At 43.9% G+C, this 16042-nt stretch overlaps 1 protein-coding gene across 1 annotated transcript; it reads left to right on the forward strand.

The window, feature by feature from the left end:
- The first annotated feature begins 348 nt into the window (after positions 1-348).
- LOC137545216 (uncharacterized) lies at positions 349-15347 on the forward strand. Its single transcript, XM_068266340.1, has 6 exons — positions 349-394; positions 880-942; positions 7659-7798; positions 10388-10477; positions 13001-14933; positions 15288-15347. The coding sequence occupies exons 1-5, from the start codon at positions 349-351 to the stop codon at positions 14432-14434; spliced, it is 1773 nt and encodes a 590-aa protein (XP_068122441.1). The 3' UTR covers positions 14435-14933; positions 15288-15347.
- Positions 15348-16042: the final 695 nt, after the last annotated feature.

Raw genomic sequence — 16042 nt, forward strand, 5'->3', positions numbered from 1 at the left:
ATACACTTACCTGGGGTTTCTTCCAGCTCACCGTAGGCGGCGAGGTCCCGCGGAGTCCTCCTGGCTCCTCTCCTTCAGCCTCCGCTGGCCCCTCCGTTACCTGTAACACCCAGGCCTGGTGTCGGCTGGCTCTTCCTGGTTAATGACGCAATGTGTCATCACGCCGGCCGCATGGCGGCTGGCGTGACAGGTCTGTGCACGTGCGGAAAACCCGTGCATGCGCAGACCTGTCACACCGGCCGCTGTGATGACTCATTGCGTCATTACCAGGAAGAGCCGGCCGAAACCAGGCCCGGGTGATGCCAGTAACGGGGGGCTGGCGGAGGCTGAAGGAGAGGAGCCAGGAAGATGTCGCGGGACTTCGCCACCTACGGTGAGCTGGAAGAAGCCCCAGGTAAGTGTATTCTTTTAACTTTGGGCACTCCTCGGAGTCCCTTTAAATCTGGGACAGAATACTACATACACGGTTAAAAAAATAAATGTATAAATAAAGGTTGGTTAAAATACTGCATTTGGGTTAGACTATTTTTCTGAATGCACTGTTTTTGGTTTTCTTTTCACACATGCAGTATGAGCTCAGTAAATTTTAAAACCTGCATGACTGACTATTCACTAAGCTATTTGCCCCATGTATTTTGATTATTGCAGTGCATTCATGATTGTTTTCATTACTGGCATTTGAAGTCCAAGGTATATATAACTAACTATAACATTAAATTTTGTATTTTAACAATTTTAAATTGCTACATAATAAAAAAAAAATTAAGGGAATTTTTTTCCCCCCTCAGCACCGCCACCCCCCCCCCCCCCCTTCCTTTCTTTCTGCTTTGTTTTTTTCCCTTCTGTAACATTACTGAATGGTTGTTTCTCTTCTGACAGTGTCAGGCCAGAGGTTATGTACCGAACATCTCACTTTGGCTATCATTCATAAAGGAGCTGACGGTAAGGGGAATCAATGCGGGAAAATACCGCTGTCAGTATTTTAGACTTCTGGGTGGGCATTCATAAAAATGTATCCATGTGCGGTAGCAGTGCGGAGATTCCCCGAACTAGGCTGGCGGTAGGCAGGCAGAGACACGGAAGCTGCCGAGTTGATACATTTCTCCGTGTTCCGCTCTGCTGCAGCTGCCTGGGAGGTCTGTGTGTCTCCATTAACTTACATTGGTATCGCCACATCAGAGGGAGCGGTACTTCCCGACCTCACACCGCTTGCGGTGATCTTTATGAATTAACATTTTGCTACATTTGTTCCGATAATTTATCACTCTGCTCGGTAGTGTCTTTTTTTTCATGCGGAAAGAGCCTTTATGAATGCTGACTTTGCCGAGTGTTCGGTAAAGTCAGCTGTTTTAAGCATTTCCGCATGCGGAAATGCTTTATGAATGATAGCCATTGTGTGTTATTCTTTGTGAATTGATATAAGTGGCACTTATGTTAAGTTAGTTATTTACCTCACTAGTCGGTAATTATTTATTTGCTTTCCATATGGCATAAGATTTGGTGAATTGACCTTTCACAAAATATTCAGTAGAATCAGTTTTCTACTTTAACGCCGGCAGTAATGCGAACTGCTTGTGATGCATCATAGCTAATGTAGTCTTGCAGAGACAAGATTGAGAAACACTGCTGACCCTTCATAAATCCGTGTATAAACACTGGGGGCTCTTTTCCACTAGCAAAAGAAAATTGCAAGCATTGTGCTTTTTTTTTTTTTTTTAATTTTTTTTTTATTAGTTTTCTTATGCGAAAGCGATTTTGCATAGAACATAAAAGCACAATCACTTCAAAAATAGCTCCAAAAAGTAATTGCAATTTACAGAAAATCGAATCGCTACAGAAGGAAAATACTTTTCATGATTCCTATGTTATAGTAGCAACCCTAGCGATTAAAAATCGCTAGCAATTGTGATTTTGCAAATTGCACTCAGTGGAAAAGGGCCCTAGGAAAGAGGGTTCAAATCTATAACCTTGTCCTGAATGATTCAGAACAGAGCTAAAATCTTCAATAAAACGCATCAGCGGCTCGATAAGGAACATTGCAGTGATCTTTATGAATTAACATTTTGCTACATTTGTTCCGATACTCACCGCACAAGGCGGTGATTTATCACTCTGCTCGGTAGTGTCATTTTTTTCATGCGGAAAGAGCCTTTATGAATGCTGACTTTACCGAGTGTTCGTGTAGATGTGTACGCGTGTAGATGCGGCTTAACCACTTGCCGACCGCCCACAGCCCATGGGCGGCGGCAAAGTGGATGCCTTAAGGACCGCAATACGCCTTAGGGCGTTGCGTCCTTTTCCTATGCCGGGGGAGCGATCGCGTCATTGATGACGCGCGCTTCCCCCGGCAACTGGCTACGCCCACCCTCCGTAACATCCCGCCGGCCATACGGAAGCGCCGGCGGCCCTCCGTAACATCCCGCCGGCCATACGGAAGCGCCGGCGGGATGTTAACCCCGCGATCGCCGCTACAAAGTGTATAATACACTTTGTAATGTATACAAAGTGTATTATACAGGCTGCCTCCTGCCCTGGTGGTCCCAGTGTCGGAGGGACCACCAGGGCAGGCTGCAGCCACCCTAGTCTGCACCCAAACACACTGATCTGCCCCCCCGCCCACTGATCGCCCACAGCACCCCACAGCACCCCTCAGACCCCCCCCCCCTGCCCACCCCCCAGACCTCTGTTTGCACCCAATCTCCCCCCTAATAACCCATCAATCACTCCCTGTCACTATCTATCAACGCTATTTTTTTTTCCATCTCCCCCCCCCCCCCCCCCTGTGTACTGTATGCATCTATCCCCCCTGATAACCTATCAATCACCCCCTGTCACTGCCACCCAACAATCAGCCCCTAACCTGCCCCTTGCGGGCAATCTGATCACCCACCCACACCAATAGATCGCCCGCAGATCCGACATCAGATCACCTCCCAAATCCATTGTTTACATCTATTCTCTCCTCTAAACACCCACTAATTACCCATCAATCACCCATCAATCACCCCCTATCACCACCTGTCACTTTTACCTATCAGATCAGACCCTAATCTGCCCCTTGCGGGCACCCAATCACCCGCCCACACGCTCAGATTGCCCTCAGACCCCCCCTCCCCCCCTTATCAATTCGCCAGTGCATTAATTACATCTGGTCTTCCCTGTAATAATCCACTGATCACCTGTCAATCACCTGTCAATCACCTGTCAATCACCTATCACCCATCAATCACCCCCTGTCAACCCCTGTCACTGCCACCCATCAATCAGCCCCTACCCTGCCCCTTGCGGGCAATTTGATCACCCACCCACACCAATAGATCGCCCGCAGATCCGACATCAGATCACCTCCCAAATCCATTGTTTACATCTATTCTCTCCTCTAAACACCCAATAATTACCCATCAATCACCCCCTATCACCACCTGTCACTTTTACCTATCAGATCAGACCCTAATCTGCCCCTTGCGGGCACCCAATCACCCGCTAACACGCTCAGATTGCCCTCTGACCCCCCCCTTATCAATTTGCCAGTGCATTAATTACATCTGTTCTTCCCTGTAATAACCCACTGATCACCTGTCAATCACCTGCCAATCACCTATCACCCATCAATCACCCCCTGTCACTGCCACCCATCAATCAGCCCCTAACTTGCCCCTTGCGGGCAATCTGATCACCCACCCACACCATCTGATCGCCTGCAGACCCGCAGTCAGATCACCTCCCAAGTGCATTGCATCTGTTCTCTCCTCTAAACACCCACTAATTACCCATCAATCACCCCCTGTCACTGCTACCCATCAGATTAGACCCCCCATCTGCCCCTAGGGCACCCAATCACCCGCCCACACCCTCAGACCCCAGCCCTGATCACCTCGCCATTGCATTACTTGCATCTATTCCCCCCACTAATCACACCTTGAGACACCCATCAATCACCTCCTGTCACTACCTGTCACCCCCTAGCACACCTACCCATCAGATCAGGCCCTAATTTGCCCCGTGTGGGCTCCTGATCACTCGGCCAAACCCTCAGATCCCCCTCAGACCCCCTTCTGATCACCTCCCCAGTGCATTGAGTGCATCTATTTTCCCCTCTAATCACCCCCTGAGACACCCATCAATCACCTCCTGTCACCCCCCTAGCACTCCTATCCATCAGATCAGGCCCAATACAACCTGTCATCTAAAAGGCCACCCTGCTTATGACCGGTTCCACAAAATTCGGCCCCTCATAGACCACCTGTCATCAAAATTTGCAGATGCTTATACCCCTGAACAGTCATTTTGAGACATTTGGTTTCCAGACTACTCACGGTTTTGGGCCCGTAAAATGCCAGGGCGGTATAGGAACCCCACAAGTGACCCCATTTTAGAAAAAAGACACCCCAAGGTATTCTGTTAGGTGTATGACGAGTTCATAGAAGATTTTATTTTTTGTCAAAAGTTAGCGGAAATTGATTTTTATTGGGTTTTTTTCACAAAGTGTCATTTTTCACTAACTTGTGACTAAAAATAAAATCTTCGATGACCTCGCCATACACCTAATGGAATACCTTGGGGTGTCTTCTTTCTAAAATGGGGTCACTTGTGGGGTTCCTATACTGCCCTGGCATTTTAGGGGCCCTAAACCGTGAGGAGTAGTCTAGAAAACAAATGCCTCAAAATGACCTTTGAATAGGACGTTGGGCCCCTTAGCGCACCTAGGCTGCAAAAAAAGTGTCACACATGTGGTATCGCCGTACTCAGGAGAAGTAGTATAATGTGTTTTGGGGTGTATTTTTACACATACCCATGCTGGGTGGGAGAAATCTCTCTGTAAATGGACAATTGTGTGTAAAAAAAATCAAACAATTGTCATGTACAGAGATATTTCTACCACCCAGCATGGGTATGTGTAAAAATACACCACAAAACACATTATACTACTTCTCCTGAGTACGGCGGTACCACATGTGTGGCACTTTTTTACACCCTAAGTGCGCTAAGGGGCCCAAAGTCCAATGAGTACCTTTAGGATTTCACAGGTCATTTTGCGACATTTAGTTTCAAGACTACTCCTCGCGGTTTAGGGCCCCTAAAATGCCAGGGCAGTATAGGAACCCCACAAATGACCCCATTTTAGAAAGAATACCTTGGAGTGTCTTCTTTCTAAAATGGGGTCATTTGTGGGGTTCCTATACTGCCCTGGCATTTTAGGGGCCCTAAACCGTGAGGAGTAGTCTTGAAACGAAATTTCTCAAAATGACCTGTGAAATCCTAAAGGTACTCATTGGACTTTGGGCCCTTTAGCGCAGTTAGGGTGCAAAAAAGTGCCACACATGTGGTATCGCCGTACTCAGGAGAAGTAGTATAATGTGTTTTGTGGTGTATTTTTACACATACCCATGCTGAGTGGGAGAAAGATCTCTGTAAATGGACAATTGTGTGTAAAAAAAATTAACAAATTGTCATTTACAGAGATATTTCTCCCACCCAGCATGGGTATGTGTAAAAATACACCCCAAAACACATTATACTACTTCTCCTGAGTACGGCAATACCACATGTGTGGCACTTTTTTGCAGCCTAACTGCGCTAAGGGGTCCAAAGTCCAATGAGCACCTTTAGGCTTTACAGGGGTGCTTACAATTTAGCACCCCCCAAAATGTCAGGACAGTAAACACACCCCACAAATGACCCCATTTTGGAAAGTAGACCCTTCAAGGTATTCAGAGAGGGGCATGGTGAGTCCGTGGCAGATTTCATTTTTTTTTTGTCGCAAGTTAGAAGAAATGGAAACTTTTTTTTTTTTTTTTTTTTTTTTCCTCACAAAGTGTCATTTTCCGCTTACTTGTGACAAAAAATAATATCTTCTATGAACTCACTATGCTTCTCAGTGAATACTTTGGGATGTCTTCTTTCCAAAATGGGGTCATTTGGGGGGTATTTATACTATCCTGGAATTCTAGCCCCTCATGAAACATGACAGGGGGTCAGAAAAGTCAGAGATGCTTGAAAATGGGAAAATTCACTTTTTGCACCATAGTTTGTAAACGCTATAACTTTTACCCAAACCAATAAATATACACTGAATGGGTTTTTTTTTTAATCAAAAACATGTTTGTCCACATTTTTCGCGCTGCATGTATACAGAAATTTTACTTTATTTGAAAAATGTCAGCACAGAAAGTTAAAAAAATCATTTTTTTGCCAAAATTCATGTCTTTTTTGATGAATATAATAAAAAGTAAAAATCGCAGGAGCAATCAAATAGCACCAAAAGAAAGCTTTATTAGTGACAAGAAAAGGAGCCAAAATTCATTTAGGTGGTAGGTTGTATGAGCGAGCAATAAACCGTGAAAGCTGCAGTGGTCTGAATGGAAAAAAAGTGGCCGGTCCTTAAGGGGTAGAAAGCCCTAGGTCCTCAAGTGGTTAAGGCCTGTGTTAACCCTTTGAATGCTGTTCTAGTAAAAAAAAAATGCTGGTTGTATATAATATGCTGTAAATAATCTATTAGAGCAAAGTAAAAATGCTGGGTTATATTCCGCTTTACATTTTAGCAGGGTTTTTTTGGGGTTTTTTGTTTTTTTTCTTCTCTCCATCATTTTGTAGTAGATCCATAAGTGAAATGGATGGAATAAGTTTACACTTTTGTGCAGACTTATAAACTGAAACCGAGGGAGGGGGGCATTGCTGTCTATAAATAGGCATTTCTTAAAGGACCACTATTGTGAAAATCCTAATTAAAAATACGTGTACACACAAGATTTATTTATTTTGTCCAGAGTAAAATGCAACATAGATTACTTGTCGTGTATGTTGCTGTGAAATCTGACAGAACAGACAAGGCTGGACTAGCCCATCTCCTCATGGAGGGGTTTTTCAGGGTTATCTTTAGTTTCAAAATCCTTTAGTGAATGGCACTAGAGTGAGACTGGCCAGCATCTTTGTGTAAAATCCTTTTCGGGGAGTTTATTTATAAAGAACTAGTCTATCACCACCACCACAGTGCACACCCACACCGATATGCGCATAACGCCTGCTCCCCTAGCTCCGTCCTCCTTCTCCGCGTCATCCTCCCAGCTCTGCATTGTCCCTGTTGCCCTAGCAACCAAAGGTTTTCACACGGACAAATGACAACGCAGGGACAGTTAGGAATTATTATATAGGATAAAGGCCATGCTGAGAATCTCCCATGGAGATAGACAAGCCCAAAACCTGTCAGTTGTCAGCTTTCTACTACCTACTTCTAGGAGAAAATAAATGTATAGCTCCTTTTACTCTGGAAGAAAGTTATTTGCATGTCTATATGCATTTTAAATTGTGATGGTGGTCCTTTGAAGCAGTTTACAGTGGTTGTTGCTTTCCCTATGATGGCAGCAACGGATCAGATAAGCTGGTTATTGGTTACTGCTGGTTATTGAATATTGTCGGTTACAGTGAAGCATAGTCAATGAAAAATATGCCTCACATATACTTGTAATGCACACATTTGGTATTATAAAGTGGGCCACAAACCATTGTACTTCATCGCACCCACTGCACTGAATGTTTTGTAGGTGGAGGTAAGCATGTTACAAAGCGGACATTACACCGCAAGGCACCACTGTGAATGGGGCCTTTATCTCCTCCTGCTTTATAACTTCCAATGTATTCACATTTTTTTTTCATTGCAGATAAATGCTTGAAGGAACTGGTTGCCAGGATGTTGGATTGTGGCTATTTTGAAAGTGTTCATGATCCACCCATAGAGAAAAAGCTGGAAATCCTGGCAGAGGAACCACCAAAGAAGCCACCAATGCCTGAGCTTGACAAAGTGACTAAAACTCAACTTGTGAAAGAGCCAGGTGGGTCTACTGAACAGGCAGGAGTGAAGAGTCCCAACATCTGAAAATGCAAAAAAAATGTTTTAACATGTACAGGACGGCGTCACGCCAATGGTTGTGGCAGCCCCAGGATTTCCTAACGCCAATTGGCGTAAAGTTCTGGGGCTGGCTTTTGCAGGAGATTACATGCTCCGCATCTCTGCTTTGTAGGATCCGCTCCGCCTTCATTTAGGAGACTGTTAGGCCTAGTGCACACCAGAGCGGTTCTGCTGCGGTTTGCGATCCGCTTGCGGGTGCGGATCCGCTAGGGTAATGTATTTCAATGGGCTGGTGCACACCAGAGTGGGTGGCGTTTTGCAGAAACGCATACTCCCGGGCTGCTGCAGATTTTGGATTGTGGATGCGTTTCTGCCTCAATGTTAAGTATAGGAAAATCGCAAACCGCTCTGAAAAACGGCACTTCAGAGCGGTTTGCCAGGCGTTTTTTGTTACAGTAGCTGTTCAGTAACAGCTTTACTGTAACAATACATGAAATCTACTACACCAAAAAACGCTTCAGAAAACCGCAAAACGCTAGCTGAAACGCTACAGAAAAAGAAAAAGCGTTTCAAAATCTGCTAGCATATTGCGGATCTGCTAGCGGGTTTTGGTGTGCACCAGCCCTTAGACAGTGGAACCGCCATCATACTGCGCTGCGATCTCTAAGGCAGTGTGTCAATTGGCTGTCCCCTCCAGAACGATCCGCTCCGATTGCGCTGGTGGAGGGGGAAAAAGGAAAAAATAGTAAATATTACAAAAATAAAGAAATATTTATTCAAAAAGAACTTTTAGAACTTTTAGAACTTTTAGAACTTTTAGAACTTTTAGAACTTTTAGAACTTTTAGAACTTTTAGAACTTTTAGAACTTTTAGAACTTTTAGAACTTTTAGAACTTTTAGAACTTTTAGAACTTTTAGAACTTTTAGAACTTTTAGAACTTTTAGAACTTTTAGAACTTTTAGAACTTTTAGAACTTTTAGAACTTTTAGAACTTTTAGAACTTTTAGAACTTTTAGAACTTTTAGAACTTTTAGAACTTTTAGAACTTTTAGAACTTTTAGAACTTTTAGAACTTTTAGAACTTTTAGAACTTTTAGAACTTTTAGAACTTTTAGAACTTTTAGAACTTTTAGAACTTTTAGAACTTTTAGAACTTTTAGAACTTTTAGAACTTTTAGAACTTTTAGAACTTTTAGAACTTTTAGAACTTTTAGAACTTTTAGAACTTTTAGAACTTTTAGAACTTTTAGAACTTTTAGAACTTTTAGAACTTTTAGAACTTTTAGAACTTTTAGAACTTTTAGAACTTTTAGAACTTTTAGAACTTTTAGAACTTTTAGAACTTTTAGAACTTTTAGAACTTTTAGAACTTTTAGAACTTTTAGAACTTTTAGAACTTTTAGAACTTTTAGAACTTTTAGAACTTTTAGAACTTTTAGAACTTTTAGAACTTTTAGAACTTTTAGAACTTTTAGAACTTTTTCCCAGGAGAGGAAAAAAAAAAAAAAAAATGTAAACTGCAGCCATCCTTACACTGTTTATGGTAGGGTTCTCAAACTTTGCACAGTTAGTTACTGGGTGACTGGGATTCATATTCAGAAAAGTGGGTGGAGCTTACAAAAGCCAATCAAAATTTACCTATTGACTTTCAAGGGGAAGATTTAATTGCTGCCATTATTGCCTGGTACAGTTGGTGATTGGGTTCCCTTTAACCTCTTCAGAACCATATACTTTACCCCCTCCCCTAAATTGTCACAAAAATGGCCACTGCAGCTTTAAAGAGAAACTCCGACCAAGAATTAAACTGTATCCCAATTTTACATGAGAAATCTATTCCTTTTCACAAACAATCAGGGTATGACTGATAACCCCTCCCACAAGAAACTCTGAGGACCGTGGTACTCCTGGCAGCTTCCTGTCTGTGAACCTTGTTGCATTGTGGGAAATGGCTGTTTCCAACTGCCAAAAAAAAGCATGCAGCAGCTACATCACCTGCTAACTGTAAAAATGTCACCATGTAATGTCAGAATGTAAATCAGGGATTTAAAAGATTTTACAATGGGCAAACACTGACTAAATCATTTATATATAATTATTGTAAAAATGAAGCACATTTATTACATTATTTTCACTGGAGTTTCTCTTTAAGGGCTCGCTGCAGGGCCGCACAACTCTGCACACAAGTGATTCCCTTTTCTCGTTCTAAAGTTCTAAAAAGTTCACAAATCATGAGGGGGAAAAATATAGACTTTATCTGTAGTAAAAGAAATTGTAACAGTAGAGTGAAATATCCCAAGAGTAGTTTCCTTTTGTATATAATAGGCAATTTTAAGCTTGTAATGTGAATGAGAAGAATCAGTCTCACTTGGGTTCAGTCTGGGACTTCTGCACATGCGTGGACCTCCCGCGCATGCACAGTAGACCCGGACATAAGCGCCTGAGCCTGTTACCGGAGCTGATTGCAGCTGAACGGCAGAATGTGGGAGGATTTATTTCAGCTCTGGTACACTTTAATTATATGGTGTTTTTTGCTCTTTAGGAGCTTAAAAATGTTTGCATAGATAAGGTGAAAATTTCTGCAACAATCCTCTACACAAAGGCTATCATTCATAAAACATTATCGTATGCGGTAATGCTGTAAAACAGCTGACTTTACTGACTTAGCAAAATGTCAATTCATAAAAGCTGTTACCGCATGAAAAGCTCAAATTACCAAGCAGTGAGGTAAATTACCGCCTTGTGCAGTGATTATCTCAACACATGTCACTAAATGTAAATTCATAAAGATTAGAGCAGGGCGGTATTGGGACAGAGAATACCGCTTGTTTTGAATATGCGATAAGGGTGTAAATAACAGCAAACTTAATGGAGACAGAGCTCCCAGGCAGCAGCAGTGAAAGCGGAAACAAAAAGGATTTCCAGAGTACCCCAGGCTGTTTTTTAACCTGTTGGGTACCTGTTTTCATATGTTTTTACATCAGAAAGTCTGCATGTGTAACATTTCTTGAAGTTCTTCTAAGCTGTGGCAAGTAAATAGATTGTTTAGAAAGACTAATAGGCAGATTAAGGGCAAACGGGCAGTTAAAAAAAAAAATGCACATCTAAAGGGAAGTTGGAGATGCCTCTTTTATTGTAACGCTGTCTCTGCAGGAGAAAGCTTCTCGTGTTACCGCCAGCCTTAGTTCGGTAAAATACTAAACTTCTATTGAAACTGTAAACATTTTTGTGAATTTTCATATAGAGGTCTAAAATGCCGAATGCGGTATTTTCTCGCCCAGATTTTTTTACCGAACATACTTTTATGAATGATAGCCAAAGAGGTGCCCAGCAATCAGGGGCATAACTAGAAATCAGTAGTTCCCCCCCCCCCCCCCCCCCCCTGCAAAAATTTGGATGCCCCCACTGGGGCCCACTCAGGTCCATTTTGGGGGGCAAGAGGGGTTGCAGCATTAGGGAAGAGCATGGCCACCTACATCGGTGGTAAGGGGGGCCACTCCCCTCCCCCCCCCCCCCCCCCATATCACCTCAGGCTCTCCCGTCAGCTTTCCTCCTCCAGCATTGAATAGGTGGCAGCGGCGGCGGGCAGGAACACAGGCATAGCTCTGTGTTCCACCGCAGAGGTCCGATCTCTAAGTGCCACACTCTGTTTCCTGATAAACGGGAAGTAGCGTCACACGCATAGAGGTATGGCTGTGCTCCTGCCTGCCGCTGCAGCCACCTATTTAATGCTGGAGGGGGGAATGCTGAGGGGAGAGCCAGAGGTGAGGGAGGGGGTGAGTAGCCCCCCCTCCCACTGATGTAGGTGGCCATGCTTTCCCTCATGCTGTGACCCCTCCTGCTCCCCAAAACGGCCCTGGGCGTGCCCCTCCATGGGTGCAGGGGCTGCAGCCCCTATTGTTATGCCACAGCCTGCAATATCGAATTTCAGTATACAGTGTGATAGAAATACAGCTTTCTGTGGTGTCAATCAACTTTGTGTCCATTTAACGTGTTAGAACCTTTTTTATGTTTTTCATTTTGGAACACCTGACATTTTACATTCATTTTCCTGCATTTCAGGCAGGAAGATGTACATAAATGCCACTATACAACACACTTTTTTAGGGCCCTTTTCCACTCACAAGCACAATTGCAAATATATTTGCATAAGCTTTTTTTTTTTTTTTTTTTTCCCACTTGCTGTAATTGCGATGTGAACCATCAGGAATGAAACGCAATGGCACCAATAACCGTGCAGCCCGATGATTGCAATTTGTGAAAATCAAAATGCGCTGATGTAAAAGTGCATTGTGATATACATGTAAATCATGGTATACTAGCGATCAGCAAAATGAGGGCCCTTATAGCTTTGCAATCATTAACACCTTTTCCCAGGAACGTCCTCGGACAGCACCCATTAGACTTGTCTCCTTCCCCACTTCAAATGGACAGGAAGCTAAAAATACCATAGACATTTGCATATTCATTAGGCAGGCATATATAAATAGGGAACTCACAGTAAATCGTCAGTTGTTTTCTGTCCACCACACAGGACGCTACAGGGGAGCTGAAGCCAACCATGTCTGTAAGGCAGGAGCTGCTGCACGACTCAGGCCGAGTATCGCGGGTCAGGGACCCGGCGTGCGCCGGAGCTGCGGCCGAATAGTTTCCCCCATCGGATCTCGCGCGCACAGGCGCGTCTGACGCACTTCCGGCGGAAGAAGAGGCCGATCATGTGATCACGCCAGCCGGATAACGTCACTCAGTCACCGCGGGTAAGCCTATCCAGCGTTCAGAGGGCAGTGAGCCGCGTTGCATCCCAGAGCCCGGCGGTGAGGGAGCGGTTCGCTTGCCCATAAGGTAAGGAGGAACTATAGGTACAGCAGCAGTTGTACGGGGGGTTCATATTTTGGAAGCGCACTCTGTCAGGGGGGGCGCGGCTTACCTTGGCGTGGCATAATTGGGCGGCTTATTTAAAGCTCAGTTCCTGGTCAGAATCCATTCCCTGACCATGGAAACTGCCGCTGGATCCTCCTCCACCAGATCTGTGGAGCCTGGCTCAGAAGCCTCTCTGGTTGGTGTCATCTGCTGACTCCTTTTTCAGATATGTATAAATAGTTTTTTTTTATATAAGAGGCTGGTTAGTTACACTCTCTCTTTGTCTCTTTTATAGCCTAATGCTCCTAAAACGGATAAAGACAAATCTGATCCAACTGACAAGGCTGATAAGAGTGACAAGGGAAAACAGGCTCAGAAGTCTGATCATAAAAGATGTGCCATCTGTGCCGTGAAAATATCCTCTTCTTCATCTAGATCATTATGCCAAACATGTATTGACAAAGTTATGAAGAAAGAATCACCCGTGGTGTTTAAAGATTTGATGGGATGGATGCGTTCTGAAATGGCTACTGCCATTAAAGCTATTAAGGAGGCAAACATTCCAGCTGCTGGGACTGTTCCTATTCCTTCTCCTATGGTGCCTCCATCTCATCCTTCTACATCTAGTAGTGATGTCACGGTTACACCTCAACCTCCCCCAGGGCAGGACTCTGCCGTAAATTTACAAAAAAGAAAGAGGGGTGAAGATTCAGGGGACTCAGAATTATCTGAGGGAGAGGTGGATATATCGTCTCTTGAGGAAATTCCTTCAGGAGAGGAGTTAGACACTGATAAGCCTCATAAATTTGCCTTTGCAACTGATGCCTTAAAGTTATTTCTTAAAGCTATGCGTGATACCATGGGTATTAAGACTGAGGAAAAGACTCTATCACCCCTCGATCATATGTATGAGAGTTTATCTGATCCTGAGGTTGTTTTCATTCCAGTACATAGTTCTCTGAAGAATATGATTAAACGGGAATGGGATAACCCAGAGAGGAGAGCATTCTGGCCCAAGTCTCTTGCCAATAAATATCCGTTTGACCCTAATGACCAGAAATTCTGGGGGCCGTCACCTAAATTAGATCCCGCTCTTTCTAAGGTCTCTAGAAAATCTGATCTCCAGTTTGAGGACTTTGGAAATTTAAAAGACCCCATTGATAAGAAAATGGATAATCTGTTAAGAAGAGCATGGGAGTCTTCATCACTAACATTTAAACCAGCTGTCGCATCTACAGCCGCAGCCAGATCTTTAAAACTTTGGTTGTCTCATACACAATCCCAGATAGCTTCAGGGGTACCCAGAGAAGAGATACTAAAGGACTTTGATAACTTATTTCACGCTGCTAATTATCTTTCAGATGCAGCAGATGACACGGTCCGTTTATCTGCCAGGACCACGGCCTTGGTGAACTCTACCAGAAGAGGTATATGGGTAAAAACATGGCAAGGGGACACCTCCTCAAAATCTAAACTGTGCGGAATACCTTGTGAGGGGGAATTATTATTTGGTTCCAAATTAGATGAAACGCTAGAAAGGTCCTCAGACAATAAAAAGAACTTTCCCATAAAAAGAAAGAATTTTCGTTTCAAACGTTCCTTTCGAGACCCAAAACAGAGCGAACAGGGGTCCAAAAGCTATCCTAAAAGAAGATGGGGGCAGAACAAACCACAGCGGCCAAGACCAAATGTGTCCTTTCCTCTCCCATCCCAGGGATCTAAACAATGACATCAGGCTCCCAGTGGGAGGAAGAGTAGCGCACTTTTACGAAAACTGGGAAAGTCACTTTCAGAACAAATGGTTATTAAATATAATCCTCGAAGGTTACAAGATAGAGTTTGCCACAGCTCCTCCAGTACAATTTTTTCTTACACAGACCCCATCAGATCAGCATCTAAGCTTAGCCTTACAAAGAGAAATTGCTGTCCTTCTGGAAAAGAGGGTAATTCGTCAGGTCCCAAAATGTCAACAGTTTCAGGGGTACTATTCTCCAGTATTCCTAGTAAAAAAACCTCAGGGGGAGTACAGGTTCATCTTAAACCTAAAGGGATTAAACAGGTCAATAAGATATCGAAAATTTCGAATGGACAATATACGCAATGTGGTCAATCTGCTACAGAGTCAGTGTTACATGGCTTCTATGGACCTCAAGGACGCCTATCTCCACCTGCCTATCCATGTCAGATCCCAGCAATACCTGAGATTCGCCATAAGACTACAGGGAGAGGTAAGGCACTTCCAGTTTTCAGCTTTACCCTTTGGTATATCTTCTGCACCCTGGCTGTTCACTAAAGTATTGTCCGAGGTTCTAGCAGTACTCAGGTTAGAGTCAGTTCAGATCATAGCCTATCTGGATGATCTTCTTATTTGGGGTCAATCCTATGAGACCGTTGAGACACAGATAAACTTCTGTCTCGATTTTCTGCAGTCCTTAGGCTGGCTTATTAATTGGTCTAAATCCTCTCTAGTTCCTACTCAGACTATGGAATTTTTGGGGTTTACTATAGCCTCCATTGACAGTGTTGTGTTTCTTCCTGAAAGGAAAATATGTGCAATTCTAAAATCTGTTCTTTCTTTCCAGGGCAAGATTTCAATATCATTGAGAAACGCCATGGCTTTACTGGGTCTTCTAACTTCATCATTCCCAGCAGTTCAATAGGGTCAGCTACACTCCAGGACATTACAACTATGGATTTTAAGAAGTTGGAACAGGAGTATAAGAGACTTAGACAGGAGAATCTTAATTCCCCAGTTCATAAAGGACTCACTGAATTGGTGGTTGATCCCTTCACAGTTGACGAACGGACGTCTTTGGAGCTATCCCTCAGAGACAGTCATAACAACAGATGCAAGCGCCTGGGGTTGGGGAGCCCATCTGGGTACAATACCAGTACAGGGATCTTGGCCCAGAGCGTCGAGGCAAAGATCTTCAAACAGAGAGCTGGCAGCTGTTTGGCAAGCGTTGACACACTTCGATTCCCAAATCAGGGGCACTCACGTCACGATAAGAACGGACAACAACACAGTGGTGGCCTATCTGAACAGACAGGGAGGAACAAGGAGTCATTCTCTATGGTACCTGTCATGCAAGATACTACAGTGGGCAGAAGGACACCTGAAATCCTTGAGAGCAGTCCATCTAAAGGGAACCCTGAATTGTTTAGCCGATTTTCTGAGCAGATCACCACTTCATCAGGACGAGTGGTCTCTGAACGAAGTTGTGTTTCAGGGCCTGGTACACCTCTGGGGCAGACCCGACATGGACTTGTTTGCTCGAAAGAACAACACAAAGTGCCAGTTGTTTTGCTCACTATGCCCCCAGGACAATCCTTGCTC

This window comes from Hyperolius riggenbachi, chromosome 2, assembly GCF_040937935.1.
Source record: "Hyperolius riggenbachi isolate aHypRig1 chromosome 2, aHypRig1.pri, whole genome shotgun sequence".
Classification (NCBI taxonomy): domain Eukaryota; kingdom Metazoa; phylum Chordata; class Amphibia; order Anura; family Hyperoliidae; genus Hyperolius; species Hyperolius riggenbachi.